This window comes from Pagrus pagrus (assembly GCF_965226575.1).
Source record: "Pagrus pagrus genome assembly, chromosome: 18".
Lineage (NCBI taxonomy): Eukaryota > Metazoa > Chordata > Actinopteri > Spariformes > Sparidae > Pagrus > Pagrus pagrus.
The window spans coordinates 17,502,995-17,524,167 of record NC_140202.1 but is presented as its reverse complement, the minus strand read 5'-3'; the positions used below and the strand labels follow the sequence as shown (position 1 = coordinate 17,524,167).

The 21,173-nt window shown below is 42.7% G+C and overlaps 1 protein-coding gene across 6 annotated transcripts in view; it reads left to right on the top strand.

Annotated features, from left to right (window-relative positions):
• qkia (QKI, KH domain containing, RNA binding a) overlaps positions 1-20,867 on the top strand; it is a 77,795-nt gene extending 56,928 nt beyond the window's left edge. Inside the window, exons 5-8 of one of the 6 annotated variants that reach the window (XM_084380438.1) lie at positions 9,328-9,415; positions 10,762-11,199; positions 13,193-13,267; positions 14,519-20,867. In XM_084380438.1, coding sequence (XP_084236564.1) covers positions 9,328-9,415; positions 10,762-11,199; positions 13,193-13,267; positions 14,519-14,535 — 618 coding nt within the window. In that variant the 3' untranslated portion in view covers positions 14,536-20,867. Of the gene's footprint in view, positions 1-9,327; positions 9,416-10,761; positions 11,200-13,192; positions 14,046-14,518 lie in introns of those variants that run through there. The other 5 variants (XM_084380442.1, XM_084380437.1, XM_084380439.1 and 2 more) reach the window with 5 other exon arrangements.
• Positions 20,868-21,173: the final 306 nt, after the last annotated feature.

The window sequence follows — 21,173 nt, the reverse complement described above, 5'->3', positions numbered from 1 at the left end:
TGTGTTTAATCGAGAAAAGCAGAATTTCTTGTGTATGTACATCACCCCAGAGGCAGACCTATAACATGCTCATTAGCTGTTGTAAGGGGTTGTATTCAAGAAACCTGTGCTCACCTGCACATGGTGACATAAGAACAAGGAAAGAGGCAGTGTGACTTTGAATTTCACTCTGCCTGCTGTTTCCTCCATCATCAGGAGTCTGCTCACGGAGCCAGCCACAGGAAATGGTGAAAACTCTAAAGCGGGGGAAAGATTCAGATTGCAATAACATTTGTGCTGAATGGCATCTTTCATCCTCCTTCCTCACCTCTCCTCGCTTGTTTTAGCAAGCTGCTCACCAACTCACTGGGGTGGACTATTGGGAACAGAAGAGAAGGCACAGTAACATGCATGTGCATTAATTGTCATGTACAATCTATAATAAAGAAGTAAATTATATGTAATTTGTCACTGTAAGCCTCACCTTTCCACACTGAAAATATCTACACATATAGAACCAGTTTAGTACATGGATATATTTTGAATCCATCAAATTCTGAACAGTGATTCATCAGTCAACAATTAATCATGAATTCAAGCAAACAGAAAAGTCTTTCTAGTTGAACAAGCCTAAATATAAGTCTAAAATGAAGAAGACTGGTGCCAAGTCATTCGTGTCCTCAGGTCTGGAAACTTGTCATCCACAGTCCTGATCCAAACCTCGGCCTCATCACGCCACAATTAGCACTTTCTCTCTTACACTCTCTCATGAGCTCTTCCTTCCCTTTTTTCTCCTTGAAACATCATCCTGTTGCTAATCCATCTCTTTCATTTCTCCCCTCTGAGGGGAATTAGTCCTGTTTCTTCTCTTGTCTCATTCATTTAGATTTTTAAAGTGGCCAAGATCCCCAGTGAAAGTGCATTCTATGTACACAGGCCCTCTGCACCACTTACAAAATTGCCTTGCCCACTTGAACTGTCCTTTTAATTTCAGTTCGCACACATACACATGCACTCGGGTCCCTAACCACCCAGGACTCTCACATCATTGTAAAATAACCTCCTTCCTAATCCACCTGGTTGCGCTAGGCTCCTCCAGGGGTTTTTTTCAAGTGTCCTAATACAGTGCGCAGACAGAGGAGGCGGGTAACAAGGCAGGCTGAGAGGCCCGGGCAGTTTTTAATCTGCCGTGGTCCTCCAGTGCCAAGTAGTGGGACCCTACAAGCCCCTAGCCAATCTCTGTGCCTCTCTTTGAAGGTCTCCTTAATCCCCTTATAGAGAGGCAAGGAAATGCAGATGTGTGCGTATGTGTGTGGATGTTTTCATGTGTGCATGTGCCTGTGGTTGGATTGGAGTGGAGCTCTGGTTAGGACCCTGCATCTCCAAAGGTCCAATGCTGATTGAGACTTGTGTGCTTTGTGTCTCTCTGCCTCTTTGTCTCTGTCACACACACTCGACTTTATACATTGTCCACCCACAGTTTCTGAACTTCCCCAGGGGCCTTAGCAGGGCCAAGTTTCAACATCTGCAATGTGGGAACCACACACACACACACACACACACACACACGCACACACACACACACACGCACACTGCTTTCATCTCTGCCTCTCCAGTGACTGTGTCCCTGCGTTTAGGCAGGAAAATAGGATTGTGTAGAGCTCAGCGTTTAGAGAGCCCAAAGGCCGCCCGTCAAATTCAGCTCCTACAGTCTGTGATTCCTCGCTTTGCCAGCCATCGGTCAACTCATTTCAAACTCCATTCTCTCAGTCCCACCAGCCAACTCTTGACTGATGGCTTTCTTTGCCTCCTCCATTGTGTCTGGAGTGTAGAAGCTTTGCCTCTATTTTTTTTTTTTTTTTAATCTCACTTGGGTTTATTTGCTTTGTTTATCTCAGTCCTCTTCTTTTCTCTTTCACACTGTTATTGTTTGTTAGCGGTGATGTTTGCAGTGCTTCACTCGCTGTCTCTCACACTTGCCTAGTTTTCCCGTGGTGGAACTTGGGGTGTGTTGAGTCGAGCACAGCAAAACTAAAACCAAAACATTCCCTTTTTTTCTGTTCAAAAAGCTCTGTTGAAATCCCAATGTTTTTTTTCTTTCTTGGCAGAGAAGGCACACAACATCTGTAACTCAGTTAGACCAAGAAAATGGAATATCCTTTTTAGCAATATATTGTAGGGGATTTACACAGTACTGACTTGGCTCTGCAAGGTAGTCAGTGATCCAAAGCGGAGTAAATGTAGTAAATGTTGTCTTTTTGGTAAAATTGTGACACATGTATTCGTTACAGAGAAGATTCAGTTTCTTGTGAATAAACTGAACACCCAGATGTGCACATGTCCAGGTAGATTCATCCAAAGGGTTCCAGGTTTGAATCCACACCTTGCATGAGGCTCCTAGAGCCCTGTTTTATGAGACGACTCTAGTGATCAGCTCTGAGTCAGGATCTCTGAATGATGCAAATCCCCCTAGCAGTATTTAAAGCTCCCAAATCATCCCTGGCCAAATCCCTTCAAGATATTCCCTGCTCGATTGGATGGCATTAAAGGATCGCAGCGACAGAACAATACACCGTCTGGCAGCCCCGGTGGAATGAGGGATATAGGGACGGTCGGAGAGGGAAGATGGAAGAAGAAATAGAATAGTGGATGGATAAGGTAGAGATTGTGGGTGCAAAGTGGGAATAAGGGCTGGGAGAAGGGTGGAAAGAGAGGGAATTTTATTAGTAGGAAGGAAACGGATCACGATGGTTAAAAGGGGGCAGGAGAAATGGACAGCTGTTTGCTCGGCTGTACAACATAGCGGGGACTGAGTGATCCCTCCTGCTCTTAGTCTGTAACCTCATCTGTTTGTCAAAGCAGTTACAGGCCAGGAAGCTTTAATAATATATCTAAATCTTGTTGTTAAATCTGTATATATTTTTCTAGGTTATTTATATGAAGTTTAATCCGCTCTTAAGGCTGTTATGTTACATGAAATACCAGCCGAGTTTCTGAGGATAAACAAGATCACTCAGAATTTCCGCACAGCTTTTTCCCTTGTACTATTGGAAATGCTTTTGAGGGGAGAGAAAAACTGTGCTCGCGGAAAAATATATTTTCTTTCCTCCTTTCTTTATTCCTCTCCTTTCTCCTGTCCGTGGCACTGATTCTGCAAATGTGTGTCAGTTGATATTGATGGGGCGAGCACACAACACCAAGGCTGCCCACTTCGCTCTCCTCCAGCACAATAAAAGGCTGTTATAAGCCCCATAGATCCAGAAACCAGTGCCAATGCCAGGTCCCAGACTGTGTTGCCACCCGTACTAACTGTGGGGGTAAACCAATTTAATTACAAACCCTGAGCAGCTACTATGCTACTTCATACAGAACAGAGGCAGCACTTCAAACTCTCAGGCCTTGGCACTTATGAGCTTTGTTATGATGCAGAAAGTGAAGTATTAACAGAAGAGTTAGTTCCTGACTTTGTAATGTGCCACAACTGTACCCCAGTAAGCTGTGTGATTGACAGTAATGGGGCGGAGCAGCCGTGATGTGTTTGTAATAATCTGACTGGAGTCAGGTTCACTTCTATGCTAATGAGCTAGTGTGTTGGTGGTTTAGCATGACTAATGGCGCACGCCGCTAACAGAGCTGTCTGGGAGTGAGGAGGGGAGCAAAGGAGAAATAAAGAGGCTTTACGGCAGTGCTGTGAAGGTAGAAGACAGTCGGAGAGGAGAGTTGCAGGAGATTGCGTTGTTAGTCTTTGGGGGGAAAGGAAAATACAGTTGAGGCCTGATTCCCTTGGCAGATACGTTCACAAAAGCCGAGGAGCAAGGCAGAGGAAAGAAAATTGCCTTTGAAAATGCAGCAGTGAATTTGAGAAAGGACATGGAGCACTTACCCCAGCATGCTCTAAAAGATGCTTTTTATGACAGAGAGAACGAAGAAGGTTAGATGTGTTTGTCTAGCACTTTGTGTTTTATTTTTCCTGATTGATACACGGTCCTGACATTGAAAAGTGAAAAGGCTTTAATGTGTTTTTATGTGTTTTTTTTTTTTTTACTTGTGCTGGAGCAGTTGTTGGATTGAAAGTCTTGTCTCTGAAAACATGGGAACCTTGTTTGCTGCACATGTGTTTTCATTTCTTACCCCAATCCAGCTTCCAAGTTTTCTTTAGTTGACTTGAATCGATTAAACTTTCTCGTCACTTATTTATTTAGTGTGGCGATGTTTTGAAGCTCGCTACAAGAGCTCATTCCTTCCTCTTCTCTAGCCGTCCGCTTTCTGGAGAGTGTGGAATTGTTGATAAGTCGTCTTGGCAGCGTGGCGAGAGTAATCATTTTCCTCCAGATGTTAGAGTTTGGGAAGGAACCGAAAGGGAGGCGGAACGGGAGAAAAACCAGCTGCCGCCACTACCAGTTCCACCCCTCTACATGAAGTCATCCGCTCCTCCCTCCCCGAGGCTCCCAATACCACCTCCTTCACTCCACTCGGCTGGATTTTTTTTCTCCCCCTCCTCACTCATTCTCAGTTCTACACATTCTGCCTCTCCCTGTATCCCAGGAGGCAGCCAGGGGCAGGCTGTGTTTACTGCTGAGGTAATTGGAGTAGTTTGGAGAGAGCCTGACCCCGGCCCTGCTAAGGCCTAGGATATGTGTGTGCGGTTGTGCGTGTGTGTATACGCCTGTTTGTGATGACTGGCAGAGAGGCCAGGGAAGGAAAGCAGGCCTTAGCCAGTGTCAGCCCACTGGGGAACAGACAAATTGGTTTTCACTACGCTGTCTGTCTTTTCTTGTCTCATATTCTCCAGCTATCCCTTTCTTCTTCCTGCGTATCTCTCCATCTCTCCACCAACTCAAAGACAATCATTCACGCTTTCTCTTGTACTTGCTCTGCAGCGCTTTTTCTCCTCCTGGTACGCTTTTGTTCCACCTCCCTTTTTCTCTCTCTCTCTCTCTCTCTGCTCATCATTTCATCTCTCTGAATCGAGCTGTTAGCTGAGTTGAGCTGCGTAGATGGTGACTCTTGCCAGATATGAGCAAAAACTCCCCCTCAGTTGCAGCCACAGATGTGAACAAATTCATCTATCCTAATCCAGGCGCCTGTTATGTTTATCTCTGGGTGGGATGGATGGGAAAGGGTGTGGTGTCGGGCTGTCAGAGAGGAGAGTGAAGGTGCGGCCCTATAAACTCAGTCAGCCACTCATCTGTTGCTTATTGTCTTCCACATGCACAGGCAGTAAATGGCGTTGATTATGAGCTCTGTTGTCTGTAACAATTGGCATTAGCTGCAGCTTGTGTTCATCAACATATGAACACAAGCTTTGATCAGGAGAGAGGCCCAAAAGAGTGAAGCATGACAGTGATTTAGCATGCATCGAGTGACCTCATCGCAGGGTTGTCAGGTAGTGGCAGTGGGACACGGCTCACCTACTTTAGCTCATTGCACTCCCTTCTCCTCCCTCCTCCCCGTTTTCCCTCCCTCCCTCTTGCTCCTCCCTGATAGCTTTTACCGCTCTGCTGATTTCACAAATAGGCCTCATTGATTGAATCTGATTCTTGTGGATAGAGCAGCTTTATTGAGTGGCTTTTTCGCTGATGGACAGGAGCGTGTGTGTGTTTGTTACGTGCATGCATGCGTGCATGTTAGAGGTGATAAAGGAAAACTTCCTCTCCTCATCCCTCTCGTTCTATAATCCAGCAGCTATTCCTCTCCCGGGAATTCCAGCAGCCAGATCGTTACAGACACACACACGCAGCATGCTTACACACACGGCCAGAGCGATCGCTGCATCTGAGTGAATGTTTTATTATGGGTGGAGCATGCTGACTGAGGAGTCTGTTAATTGTGGAGACACCTTGAGCAAGGCAACATTAAACTGCTCTCCCTGGCGCTGTTCATCAAACATTCATCTAAGCTGCGCTGCTGCGGTAGAAAGCTGGCCCAGTACACCCAAGGCTGCACGATTATAGTCGATCCAACTCCACTCCAGCGGTGTCACCGGCGTTATCTTTTTGGTTTTTGCAGCTCCTGTCTGCAGCCATTTTGGATCTGCCATCTTACTTGTTGTGTGGCTCAAATCAGGGCTGCCGGTGCTTCCCAGGCATCCATATTACACAGGACAAAAGCAGAGAAAAATATGGAAATGTTGCAGTAGGGGATTCATATTTTGATGGGGGAAAATGAGCTTGTTTCAGATGTAAAACAGAAATGATCTGTTGGGGTTTAGACGCTTTAGCTAACAAACTGTGTTAGCGAGAAGATGGAGCTATATCAGCAGCACTCCACTGGGGATACACACATTTCACACACAGCAGCGCACACCTCATCCTAGCAGCAGCATCTGTGCTCTTCCCCTCTCGCTGCCCTCTATTTTGTCTCTCTCCTCTCAACAGGCAGTGTGCCACCTATGCAGAGTTGGATGGATGGTGGCACCCTCTTACCCCGCGCCCATTTAACCCTCGCAACCACACAGATCCATCATCATCCGGCACACACAAACATACATAAGCAGCCGTAACACTCATATCCCAGCATGTGTTTGTCCTGAGCTGCAGCCGGCAGCTGAGCTGGCCCCCTCTTGTACTCCTTCTCATCTCTAACAACCCCCCAAATGTGCTCATTATTTTGTCTGAAATTTAAAAGGTTAGGCTTGTCAAGGTATTTAAGTGTTGCCACAAAGACACAGAGGATCTGTGCTTCTCCAGGTTGCACTTATACTGCTGGGATTCAACTTCCCCATGAGAGCCTCCTCCACTTGATTTGAGACAAAAGACTTAGGAGCCATTTAAGTCCTTGTTGGGAGACAGCGGGCCTGTGTGTTAGGGATGGATTGTGACAAGTTTGGTTGCAGCAGTGTGGATAGTGTTTATACAGCTCTCCATACAGTGACTATAAAGTCAGAGACAAATGTTTGATTTATTGTTGTCACAGACGTGTTGAGCTTTGAAAGCGTAACACATTCGGCCCCCTCCATGATTGACATCTGGTGAAGTTCTTGTTTTGTCTCTTTCCTTCCCTCATTTCTCTATTTTGTCTCGCAAGTCGGCTTGGCCCGCATCCAAAGAACCACTGACAGAGTTTTTGGGGAGACACGGGCACACACACACAAAAGGAAGGAGAAAACAGCTGTTTTGATTCGAGAGAAGTGTGGCACTTATTTTTTTGCTTTTTTATTTTTTATTATGAGGTTAAAGAGGTCAAAGTCTGATTTAATTTGTGATGTAAATAACACAGAAGAGGAAGTAACAGAGAGATAACAATGAGAAGCTGACAATGTTTACTTTGCACTCTTAGGTGTGATAGTCAGCTATTTCAGGGTTTGTTCATTCATGTGTGCAAGTGTTTACATAGCGATCGCAGCACCTAATTAGTAGTGATTTTGTCTGTCCATTGAGGAGGGTTTACTTGCTCATATTAGCCATGCTAGCCATTGACCTGGGCCATGTTCAATTATCCTAATCTGGTTATCATTGTTGACACTGCTTGTCAAGTTGGCCTTTTTTCACCTCCATAGCTGTTAGTGAAGAGAAATACAGGACTTGGCAAATATTTCAGAGCAGTGTGGGTGTGTGTATGTTATAGCTTTTATAGCTTATGATTTAGTTTAATTTAAGGTACTAGGTTCACATTTGTACATTACTATGTAATTATGAATTAAATGAACAATAGATCGTAATCATTTGCAATGTTTGTTGCGTGGTTTTGAATCAGAATTGACCCCATTGACTTTTGGTGCGGATCAAGGAATTATTTTTTATTTATGATCAAGAGTTTTGGGCCTTAGAGAAGATTTGAGCTCTACGGAGTGCCACTCTAGTTCAGCTCTGTGATGCACATCATCAACATTTTATATAAAAAATAAAAACTCGAATCATGTCTGTTGCATCACTAGTGTTTACTTTGCTTGCCTTTTGTCTGTCTTTGCAGGGAATAGTGATGTAGCTGGGAAAAATTTGGTGTCATTTTCTGTGCTTCAAGACTTCCCCATTAAAAGAAAAGGGAGCACAGTGGAGGTAGCCAAGGAGAGAAAGTAGTAGGGAGAATTTCCTTGCTTCGTTAATTGGCAGCTCTGTGGTACACTAAACATTGCAAAGGCACACACACACACACACACACATACACAGCTGAATACTGCGACTGCTCTGAAGCCACTGCCTTATATTTAGTCAAGGGAGACCAGCCTCTGTCACTTTTTCTCTTGCTTAACCTCGCTCCTTTCTCTTCCTCTCTCTGTGGCTGTGTTGAAGAGGAGTCTCAGGGGAGGGCTTAACTCTGAGCCCTCGTTCTTTTTTTCTTCCCTTTCTTTCTCTCTCCCCTTCCACGTCTTTCTTTCCTTATCGTCCCTTGAATAGAGCGGCAGACTGTTGTTAAACTTAGTCCAGGAGACAGACTCCACGCAGAGATAGAATAGAGAAACGGAGGAGGTTCGGTGTCTGCCTTCTTGCTTTTATCACTGCCGCCACTAACAGGCTGGTCTGCTTCACTCTGTGATGCGTTTACATGCAGATGCAGAGTGTAGGTGCATGAGCTGCCGTTCTCCGTCGTAAACAATTTCAGCTTTTAGCAGCAAAAGACATGAAATCGATGGTACACTTAAGGTGGATTTGAGGTCAGCAGGACTACACATGCCTATCTTTGCACCCTTCATCTTGGAGAGTAAATCACGCAAGGCCCTGCTTAAATTATGATGTACAACCTGGAAAATCACAGGGGCTTTTGTGTTGTCATGGTTATTGAGTGTTCGGTAGCTTCAGGGGAAATGGAGTTTGGGGGTGGAGGTGGAGGGGGGGTTGCAGAAAGGAAAGCGGGGGGGGGTTGGTGGATGGGTGTGAGTGGGAGGAGGGGTGCTATCTTAATTGCTTTCCGTGAATAATTTCAGTCCCCTAATTTGGCGATAATGACAGCGGCTGCGGCTTTTGTATTTATTTATCCAAACATTAATTGACAGGACTGACATTAGCCAGGGCGGTTATTGCGCATTTGATTGCGCACAAGGGAGCAAAGAAAATTACAGTAATTATCATTCTGATATGGATTATGAATATGCATTCCCACACTTAATGTCTCTGTCAGCATTTTAGTAACAACAAGGCACTCTGCCATGACAACAGCACTTTAGCCTATCGCCATCTCTGTTTCCCTGAACCCAATCCAACCGGTGCTTGTGGAGAACAGATGACATGTAGTGTCAAAATGATTTAGCCGCCCCGCTGTAGCTTTTTAACAACACCCAGGCACGCTGTTAGGTGAAATGGTCGTCTTGTGGATTGTTTCAATCGGCCTGCAAATGGGCCTCAGCTTGTGTGGAATTAGTGAGTGGTGTGTGTTATTGTGATTGGACATTAACGGTTCTGTTTTTCACAGGCGGAGGGAGAAGACAATTTGAAGAAGATGCAGCTGATGGAGCTAGCGATTCTCAATGGGACATACAGAGACAACAACATCAAAACACGTAAGCGAGCTGCCATGAACACACATCCACAATTAAGGCAATCCATCTATTTTTCAGCATACATGACTAATCTTTTTAACTGCATAGACCATATTTAATCATAGAAAACAAAACATTTTTTTCTGTAATTCTCATTAACTAATCCTGTTTACCTTCATTAAATTAATGTGTAGTCAGATCTCCTGTGTATATACCATCATGTTATCTCTGACCACAAACAGACCTCTCTTTCTCAAGCTCTCCAAACAATTCATGTTTACCTACCCGACCATGAGTAGGACAACTTCCATTCTGTACTCCATATTTCTTTCCTCTTCATCCATCCCCCCCTCCATCCTCCCTGCAATCCAGATGCGATCGCTTTAAATCACTTGCTGTTGGCGGACTCTCTTTCAGCACATTGCTCAACTCTGCATGTCAGTCACTAGCTTACACATGTACAGTCTTTGCTCCTTAAGCACCAAATGCCACATATTATTCCAGAACCTTTGCATTGACTCCCTGTTTGGTTATGTGCTTGATTATCAGTCAAAAATGAATTTCAACATGATCAGAAACTGGGTTATTTTAAATGCGTGGGCTCAAATGTATTAAATGAACTCAAAGTGAAACATTTTACTGTTTAATTGCCCTTATTTAACATGATGATGAACTGGCCCACCACCTTACCATAGTTACCGCTTGATTTAATCGACCTGCCTATGGGGAAGCTTGTGTCGCACGGCTCACAGCACATGCTAATGCAGAACCACTTGAAAAATGATTTTTGTGTGTTCATTTGTATGTTATCCAACTTAAATGGACTGCTGACTGTGTTGGGGGGAACACCTAGTGGAGTATGTTCCTTCTGGTGCTCAGAGGTGTTCACACTCGGGACAAAATTCCTGATCAGTCTCGGTGAAACCTTCATTGAGTCTCTCCTCAACATTAAGTCAACAGCTCCATTTCTGTTGTGTGTGTTGTTTTACCCTCACCTGTGCCATTTCTAGTAGATGAATGTGTAGCTGCCATGGTGATTTGTACGCTTTGAATGCACTGGGATGAGCATTGTGTGCTTTTTGTTTTTGGTGTGACGGGTTATTTTTTGTTTTGTTTGGCTATGTTTTTTCTTTGCAGCAAATTGTGGCTTTTGTGGTTCACCACCATGATCATTGCATGGACTAATTTTCCCTTTTGCCCCTCCCCCTCCTCTCTCCACTCTACCTGCCACTTTCTGTACCCTCTTCTTTTCCTGCTTTTGTATTTTCACCCCTCACTGTTCATCTGTGATTTATGATCAACCACACAACACTTTTATCCTCTTTCTTTCTTTCTGATCCTGTCCTTTGCTCTCTTGCTTATGGCAGCCACCCTTGCATTCTCTCTTGCAGCGGCGGCAGCAGCCGCTCAGGGCCCCCGCCTCATAGCGGCCCCCACGGGTCAGGTGTTGCCTCCCCCGTCACTCCGGCCCCCAACACCAGCTGGGGCGCCCATCATGAACCTCATCCGGCCCACTCAGATGGCTGCCATGCTGCCCAATGGCACCCCCACCCTGGTGCCTCCCACACCGGATGGCGGGCTCATCTACACCACCCCTTACGACTACCCTTACGCCCTGGCACCCACCTCCCTGCTGGAGTACCCCATCGAGCACAGTGGGGTTCTAGGTAAGCGAGCCTGGGGAAGCATGGGTGCGGCAGGTACAGCGCTCAGCTTTAGCCAGCCTGGACAGGAGGGCAGCTTGTTTTACCCCGGAGGGGTGCTGGACGCGGCTTCCATGAGCCACAGTCAGGACTTGTTGAAAGGTAAATATGTCGTGTCCACCTGAAGATCAAAAACAAACTCACAGAGTGGATGTGCTGGTGAAGCTCTAGGTAATGGGATGACCAGCTATGTGGCTCATATGGACACTGTATTCAAATGGCAAAGGGGGACAGAGATGACTTTGTGAGGGCTAGGCTCTTGGAATTTTATAATTTAGACTTTTTAGTTATGCTCTCGCCAAACAGTCCTGTTCTCAGGTTTACATCGCTTCTTTTCTGCAAGGTTTATATAGGAGGGCTTGCCTCGGTGTGAGACGAGGCACGCTGACAGAAACACGCTCCCATCCATGCAGCCTGCTCTCTAACCCTTTCATGCACTGGCCTGGAGGCATATTCAGTCTGGCGGCAGATCCCTTCGGATTTCTGCAGCTTTTGAAATCATTTCTCTGTGCTGTTCTCTGCAGGCAGGCCTTGATGCCTGTAGATAGTCCCTCTCTCACTCCCACTGGGGATGTTCATTAAATTCCTCCAGTCTTCCCTTTATTCTTCGCCTTCCCCTCTCTCCATTGTGTTAGCCTCACCCCTGTTGAACCTGAGCTCTGTGCTAATACCTGACGCTCCCCTTCATTTCTGTGTCAGGAGTACAGTTCAATATGAGGGTCTATATACTATATACTCAGTGATGCTTTAAGCTTGACACATCTGCTGCCAAAGAGACAACTGTACATCCATTGATGGAATAGAGTCTGATATGAACAACATATGTTATATTGATGCTGCACTTAAAAGCAAAGCTGTTTTTTCCGCATTAAGACAGAGGGAGCCTCTGTTATTTTCTTCCCAGCTTTGATTTGACACTCTTAATGTTGTCCGTGGCATCATCTGGCAGCAGCAGACACGAGTGTGATTTTTAGCTGACCTGTGTAGTTGAGGTGCCTCTGGGAGTCATGTGTAGAACAGACAGGGGCAGCTGACTGGCTTTTCTCTCTTTAACTTGCAGGGTTACACCAGCTTAGTGCATTTTATTTACTCACACTATCGATCGGTGCCTTCAGCAACGCAGGGCCCTGTGGAACACACTCACTCCCATACTCACACACACATTCATGCACTTGGCTCAGCTGCCCGCGCTACTGTATCTAGCCACCATTGGCTTGTCTTAGAATAAGGAAATGTCAGGCCATCTGCTTCTTCAGAATAGTGTAGGTGGTGAGGTAGTTATAAGCCAAAACTCACTCTCAGCTTGACAATGCTAGAACAAAATCCTTGCAGATTTTTTTTTATAACTTATATCACGTCTCCTCCTCCTCTGGGAGAGCTTGATTTATTTCTTAATTCCCATACGCGTTTCATTTTTGCAATACTTGAACATACACTGACATGCTTGTTTGTGTCATGAACACGAGGCAGTATCAAGCACTGCAGTGGGAAGAAATCATTTGTGACAAATATAGGAAGAAAGTGACAGCCTCTGCCGCCAGTGAACAGATTGACCTGGAGAGAAACGGTGAAAGAGGGAGAGAGAAAATGAAAGAGAGAGGGAAAGGCAGGTGGTGTCTGGCACTATTCAATTACCATCAGAGCTGTATTGGATTTCCCCACCTTTCAAAATAAAGAGACAAATTTCTCTCAATCCCCCTCTGGATCCCAGAGGAAGAATCACATTATTTTTTTTCCTCCTCCAGACAGCCCAGGAGCCTGTCCCCTTTTCTAAGAGTCCTCCTTAGAAATCTGAGCACTGTGGAATTTTATTACTTAAGTTATGCATTTTTAGAGTTAAACTCCAAAAAAAGTGTATTATGTTTTTTCTACTGCATTTTTCTACACGTAAAAAAAAAAAAAGAGAGAGAAGATATGCGTGGCGTGTGTAAATGTACTATAACCTGTATTATGTTGCTATTCTGTGTATTGTTGTATTATCCAAGCATTATAATGATAATGGTTAAAAATGTGAATGTTATTACTGTAAAAGATGACTGTTTTTCCCCTGCTCAAAGTGAATGGTTTCTAACCTTGTGGACCTGTTACAATCTAGGTGCAATGGCTACTAAAGTGAGACGGCATGACACGCGGGTCCATCCTTACCAAAGGATTGTGACCGCTGACAGAGGTCAGTTTAGTCTCCTTAGCTACACTCTGCTATTGACTGATGAATTTCAATGATTATTATGCCTATTATGCCTCGATGCCTTAGTTGAATTTGTATATTGTCTGTATTTTTTGTTATCCTCCGCCCCCCCACCCACGTTTTCTAGCCCATACATCCACACACCAGCTAAATGGTTGCTCGTGGTCTGCACATTTTGTTTACATTTAGTACTTAACATATATACGTAGACTGTGTATATGTCAAAGCTCAGGCAAAAGTGATCGCAACAGCTTTTTGGTTCATGCAGCTGTGAAGCCAGGACAGGTAGTACTTTGCAGGCAGTGTTGAAGGTGTATAATGACATTCCTCTGATGTGAGATTAGAGCCTAAAATGGGGCAGGCTTGTTCCCATACATGATTTATCTCCTCGGCTCATAAGGAGCAGAGAAAAAAAAGGAGAAGCATTTCTATACTGTATCTGAGAGAGCTAGCAGGCAGAAGACAAGTAGCCATGCTGCTACCAGGCACCATTTCACCTTGAGATTTAAATTTATTTTGCATTTTTTTATTTTTCTATGGAAGATAGACACGCACAGACATAAGCTGAGGTAGCTTGCATTCTCTCCAGTGTTTTGCAAATAGACTGAAATAAAGCTAAAATACATTTTTAATATTTCAGTTGTACGTGAGGTACTGTCATTTTATATTTGAGCATTTTATATCAAATGTATTTATGGTTCTTGTGTATATTTATATTCTATAAAAATATACTGCTAAATAAAGAGAAAGAATCGGAAAACATCGATTCATCTATTCATTGCACATTTACCACTAGTCACAGTTACCCCTCACATAACATTAGTTATTGTAAGTCTCCTGACCACTAATCACACCGTTTGTAACTTGCACTTCAACTTGACAGACACTAAAACACTAGATTTTTGTTTTTCTTATTGTGTTTGTCTGTTCGACCTCTCTTTGCTTCTGTTTTTTGGTTTTGGGGGCAATGTGCGCTTAAATTAAACCACCAAGCTACCTGATTCAGGGGTGGGGGCTTTAGTAGTTCGGATCATGACGTGAGAGCGTCATGATTAAAATGAGATTAGCTGGGTTCATCTCACATTGGCAAGGGATTTAGGAGGGGTGGGGCGACATAAGAGATTGCATTCATTTTATTGTTAAAATGATGTCATTCCAGTCTCTTCTTGCTGACACTAATATCCTTTCTATCTTTTTTTTCTGTTTGTTTTGTTTTTGTTTCTAACCACCTAGCCGCCACCGGCAACTAACACATGACCTTCTGACCTCTGAACTCTTCACCCAATGACGAGCCGCCCCAAGCCTGCCTGCTGATCAGTTAACTGGTAATTGCCTTTTGCTAGCCTCTCGGACGCAAGTGAGAGAGAGAGAGGCGCCTGCCCGTACAGTTACCCTAACACGTTCTGACAAACAAAAATAGAAACCAACGCAGAATCTTCACAGAAACACAACAAACCCAACAACAAAGTTGTGTAATATTCATTTTTTCCCTCTGTTCATTGAGTTCAATTCCCATTCTTTCTCTTTCTTTTTCTTCATGAATCATACACTGGGTGGATGTGTTTGTGGTATTACTCATAAATCTGCACTGAATTATATAGCAATAAAGACCCCCACCCCGACCTGCCCACCCACCCTCCTGTAATCGCTCTAATTTGGTGACCTCACTTGTATGAATCCAAAGTTCAATATCTATTTGACGCAAACCATTTGGTTTCAGAGTAATGACATAATCCCCCGCCCCCTCAAATATAAGAGGCCTCCCCCCACCCGCTCCTCATCCTGCTCCAACCACCCACCTACCGGGAGAGAAAAAGAAATAGAAGGAAAGAGAACATACACTCACATTAACTTGTTTAATTTCTGTCATTTTTCACATGTAGTGCAGTTTGTTGAGCTCTAAGATGTAATTATGAGCTGACACATTCTGGGTGTGCACCTCCAAACAGCTTTCTGTCTGTTTTTAAAAAAGCATGGCTGAAATGATTGCAAAAAGAGCTTTTTATGATTTATGTGTTTTTTCTTCTGTCTTGTTTTTTTTTTTTTTTTTTTTCCTTTTACGTTTGAGTCATTTTCTCCACTTGGTTTTGGTTTCTCTGTTGTTTATATTTGGCTCATTAGCGTTTCTTAAATTTAGCCAAAATAAGGCAGGTGGTTATCTCTGGAAAACAAAACACAATCTGATGTGTGACGCAGGCTGCAGAAAGAGAGAAAGAAAGAAAGAAAGACGTGATGAAAGGCAAGATGGGAAGGTTACTATTTGGGATGATGGGTTTCTGTGTGTGTGTGCGTGTTTTTAATTAATACTACAATGAAAGTAGGGTGTGCTGAGGCTTCGGGGACATTGGCGCAGTGCTTATTAGCGACTGACCATTGCTACGCCCCCCATCCACACTACATCCATTATCCAGTGCCTGATGTATTTAGAGAAATATCTCGATGAGCTAGCTGAGCTGTGATCAAAAAGACAAAAAAAAAGTATTAAGTGTGCATATTTAGCCAAAGGGTTTTCCAATGAATTATATATCTGCAATTATGCATCTGTCTCATAGAGGGCTCTCTTTGTGATTTTAGAGTTTGGAAAGGTGTGAATTTGTGGTGCCTGCCTTCAGCTGGATCAGACAGCCAGTCAGTTAGATGATTTTTCACCCATTAGTATTTTTTCTGAGGTGAATACAGACAATTAACACTAAATCAACACGCTACTCAATGACAGTCCATTGCTAGGGGGAAGGGCACTTTGAAGTTCTGTACATAAATGCTTTTGTCATGATGCCTGGCTTCCATATTGAGTTGTCTCATCAGCCACATTGCCAAAAGAGTGTTTATTTGTTTAGTTTTGCATCTCAACATTTGGCTATTTTTCTTTCATTTAAGTCTTTTTTTTTTTTATTTTCAACCCCAGTTAAATTTAAGTTGTGACATCAGGCGGGTATAATCTTGAGCCTTCCTGCAAATTAGCAAAAGCATTTTTTAGAAATGATGAAACGTTTATTTTGAACACATGACTAACCATCCAAAAGCGCATCCACAATGTGTCACACCTCCCCGTGATCGTAGTCAAGCTCCTGAGCCCACAATCTTTTGTTCAACTCTCTCAAGAAAAAATAGGATGTGAAAGCCATGCCTGCCTGTTCAAATTGCTTTATACATACGTCTTATATATATATAAATATATATATAAATATATAAAAATGTAGATATCTGTCATTGCATATACAAATACAGAAGAGAACAAAACATAGATAATTTTACAGGGTGCTGGAGAAGAGAAAAAAATTGAAAAATCTATTTTTGGCAATTTTAGCTTTTGATACTTTACTTGCAGTTACAAAATCAGAAAAAATAAACTAAAAAAAAAAAAAGTTAAACAGTATCGGAGGGGGAAAAACAGAAAAACCTGAGTGGGTGAGGAAAAAAGTGCTGTTACCTTTTTTTGGATATGATTGGAAAAAGGAAGACGAAGACCAAAACAGTCGTAAACCCTTGAAAAAGCTAGCGAGGATCAGAAACGAGACGGACGCCTAGAGAGTTTTCAAAGGATCAAATCAAAGTGCCTTATCAACAGTGGTTTCTGTTTTCTGAGTATTCCAGTTGTGTTCAATAATATCCAGCACCCACCAAGATGGCGCAGAGAGGAATGGCTAGTGTTACACGCTCTGAATAGTCGAGCAGGGTAGCTCCCACCGTATCGTGGTGTTACCGAAGTTATTCTATGCAAAAAGAATAGCAGTCGTTTTGACCAGCTAAAATATGTGCCATGGTTTTGTCTTCCTGAAATTTATTTTCTTCTTTTTTCCTTGACTTGATGGCCCTTTACTCTGCTGTATGTGCAGGTTTTGTTCTCTTTTTATTTAGAATTTAAATGATCATATGAAATATTGTCTTGATTTATTTTTTTTGGTGACTGTGACTTAACTTCCTCGAACAAATTGAACTGCCAATAGCAAATGCAGTAGTCTGCCTGCCAGAACATGTTTTGATCATGAGCTGAGAAAAATACATAACATGCAAGGGAACGGATATGAAACAAAAGAGGGGGGAGTCGTCCCCGTTGGCGCTTGTTTCAACAGCTGCAAACTGAAAGCATCCAGTCCACGTCTCTCGATGTCAAATTGACAACAAACTATCAATACAATCACGAGATTTATAATGGACAAGATGGGATGCTGTATAATGAAACAAGCAACTCTATTTCACAGCCAAATAGTTTTCAGTTATTGAAACAGCTGACAGTTTGTTGCTGGAAGGTGAAATCAACTCATAATATTAAATCGAGGAATTCTCAGATCCAGATATTACCCTTGGCAGTTTGTTTCTCTATTCATAGCTCTTTCATCATGCTGTTACACCGAAAGGTCAATGAATCTTTATTTTCTTTCCTTTTTCAGTGTTATTATTTTAAATTGAAATGCAATATTAAAGTGGAGCAAGAGATGGCTATTCAGCATTTGACAGTATTAAGAAAATTCCCTCTGCAATGTTACAACTTTGCTGTGTCATTGTGAAAGGCTGGATAAGTCCATCAGGTGAAAGGCTAACTCTATACCTACCGTATTCTCTCTGGCCTGCCTACTACATGTATGATAATGTAATTAACAGCAGCCATTGTTACAGGTTTATAATGTATTTTTCTAATCTCATTTTATATGTATATTAATCATGTTTCTGAGTGCTTTTTTTTAATGAAACCCACTGCAACTCCCCCCTCCCCCTCCTTCTCTTTTACATCTTGAAAACTGTCTCTTGTGGGGAGTGTTGCCTTTTTTTCCCTGTTATATTTTGTTTTCTTGCCAATTCCCAGCTTGTTTAACTCATTAGCTACTTTATTAGTTTTTCTTGTCATAAGTATTTTTACATGCTTGCATTTAGTTTTCATGGTGTATGCTGTTATTTTTCTTATTAACCTCTTGGCATTTATTTTAATAAAACATTCTTAGTAAGAATTTTACTAACTTGCTGATATTTTGTCTTGTGTTTTTAACCAGTTTCATGAATGTATTACCTTGGTCTGGTTCACGGACTAACACGATTAAAACTGGTGTCTGGCCACCACTTACACTGACTTGACTGACGCTACATAAACACACAACCACACACACACACACACACACACACACTCTCACTCACTCTCCAAGCCAACTGTGCACATACATGCAATTTACTCCGCACACACAACCTAACTGGAAACTGCACGAGTTGATAAGCGTCCCCCCCTCTCACTCTCGCTCACGCACTCTCACCTCTGTGCTGGAGAAAATCTGCTGACACTCTTCATACTTGCCCTCCCCGCTCAGTTCCAACACTGCTGCTGTGTCCGTCGCCTCTGTTATTAGAGACATCTCTCTTGTTAGTTGTCCTGTCCTTCTGTGTCACTGACTGGACAGGAAGTGTCAGTGGGGGGGCTGGGGGTGTAAGCTGCACGTTACTTGAGGTCACTGGTTAACTTCTGGGCGAGCTGTTCCCTCTGGTGATCTGTCTGCACACAATGTTTAATCCCTCAAGATAAAAGTCCCACTTTCCTCTTTTGTCTAACCATTAGTTAATCTGTGCTAAAATACTGCATGTTAGTCATCTCAAAAGGATTAATCTTACTGTGAATTATGCAGAGCAGGACATCTCATCTCGGCACACATTATAGATGTAGAGAGTTATTTACAACAGACACTCGGGGTGAATTTATAGATGGCAGTTGTGCGATAGTCTAAAGCTGTCCCCGCTCTTTTTATTCCTCCATTGCTTCCACGGCTTGTTATGCCTGGATAGCAGCATTACAGTTATCACCAGCTGTTGCCTGTTTGGTGAACACTTCTCCCCATTCGGCTTATTGATATAATAGCTAATACTGGGCCATTTGGGAGCATCCATAATGCTTAGACACACACCACTACACCATGCCAATATGAAGTACTTTGGGATCAAAACAACCTTACTATTCCTTCCAGTGGAAAATGCTGATATGGCTCTCAGCTAGCCAGTATTTATTGTTTTTTAGGGGATCTTTTTTTTTTTTTTTGTCTGAAACACTGCCAGTGTGTGTTGTTCATTCTACTTCTTGTCAGTGCACTCGTCCCTGAGTTCATTCAGCTGCTCTTCTCTCTATTCAGCTTCCTTCCTCCTCCACTAATTCAAGGTGTTGACACTGACACACAAGCAAAAAGATTAACTTCATTAATCCTGATTATTACTTTAACCCACTGAGTGATGCCTCCAGAACCTTTTTTTTTTCTTCTCTCCTCTGCACAACAAAAGCAACTTGGCCTTTAAATGTTTGCAAATTCTCTTCATGTCTCGGCAAGCAAAAGAACAAGGATTAAAAGTGTCTAACATCAAAACTTAACATTTCTCTCCTCTCTGGAATTAACATTTTTTTGTCCTTGATCTGAAAATGGGTGTTTATTCGCCTTTAACACCTGCTTGTACACCAGCAAGTAGAGACGGAGATTGGATTAGTGGCAGCGAGCCTAAATTGTTTTCCCTCCTTTTATACATTCAAGCCATAAGCTGTTTTTATTTATTAATGTAGGATTGGCCTTTTTAATGTTTTTGATGGGCTCCCTTTTTTACCGTAATGAGCAACTTGAGCTACAATCCGTCCAGTCGATGTATTTATGCCGTCACTTTTATATCAGATTTCCAACCGCCAAGCCGATGAAAAAGGACATTAAGTGGCAAGTTATTTTTCCACAGCACAATATTAAACAATCACTGCCTAAAAATATTGCATCTGTGAATCCAAAAAGTGCCTTTTTTCTCAAGATATTTTTGTACTCTATCCTTCAAGTGCCAATTTCCTGTCTCCCTTTATCTCGCCAAAAGCTTCTTTTTTTGTTGAGCACAAAAAACTAAATGCCCACGCTTTTTTTGTGTACATACTGGAAAAAGTTTGACCAAAGATTGGGAATTTGGTCACGTTTCCCAGCATTAAACTACGGTTTAATGTTAACGAATTTGATCAGCCGAGAACTTGTGATTGGACCACGGTATGTTCACATACTGCTGCCATCTCTGGCCGAGTTCTCGGTGCCTTTTCAAATCTGTCGCAGGGCATTCAGTGTATTTATCTACTAACTACCTTTTCACCTGTCAATCCTTTTTATTTTTTCTTCTGTTCTGTTTAACAAACATTCCTCCAATGAGTTAAACGGCAGGTTAACCAATCAGTATTGGTCTCAGCGATGTAGCACTCAGGTGGTTAAAGGGCAAATGCTACCAAAATACAGAATGAGAAAAATTTAAGCCCCACTGGATTTTTTTTTTCTTTTTATTTTTTCACTGTGATAAAAACTATATAACTTTTTTTTTTTGCTAAAATCATACTAGTATGGTATATACTGTAAGTTCCTCATCCATATAGTGGTGCACTAAAATCTGTGAGATTTTTTTTTTTGTGGAGTTGTAAGTTTTTATGTGAAGTAGCCTTTATTTTGTTTTGTGTTACCTTGTTTTTATAGCAGGTTAGACTGAGAATTTTGAATAGGGTGTAAAACATGTAATGCCAGTTTTTGTTGCTCACACCAAAAAAAAAGAAAAAGGAAAACAAATGTCATGTGTGCAATAAAGAACCATATTTACAAGCTTCCCTCTGACTGCTCTACCTGGACTGGTCCTTTTGCTTCTGCGCTTCTTTATCGGTGACATCATTTCTGTGGATTTGAGGTGACTTTTTGAAGTTTTAAAGGTAGGTGCGCCGCATTCGCAGGAAATAAAATGTTAAAAGTTCAACGCGGGCAAAATAACTCGCTTAAGCCCTTAAAGTGAGATCAAGCCCTCTGTTGGATTTTAGTGTGATGTTGGTGAAACGTTGGAAGTGCTGACCTTCTGCGGGGGTCGGAGCAAAAGCTTTCTCTCCGGAGATGGTATTTAGCGGTCAAATCCATTTCGGGCT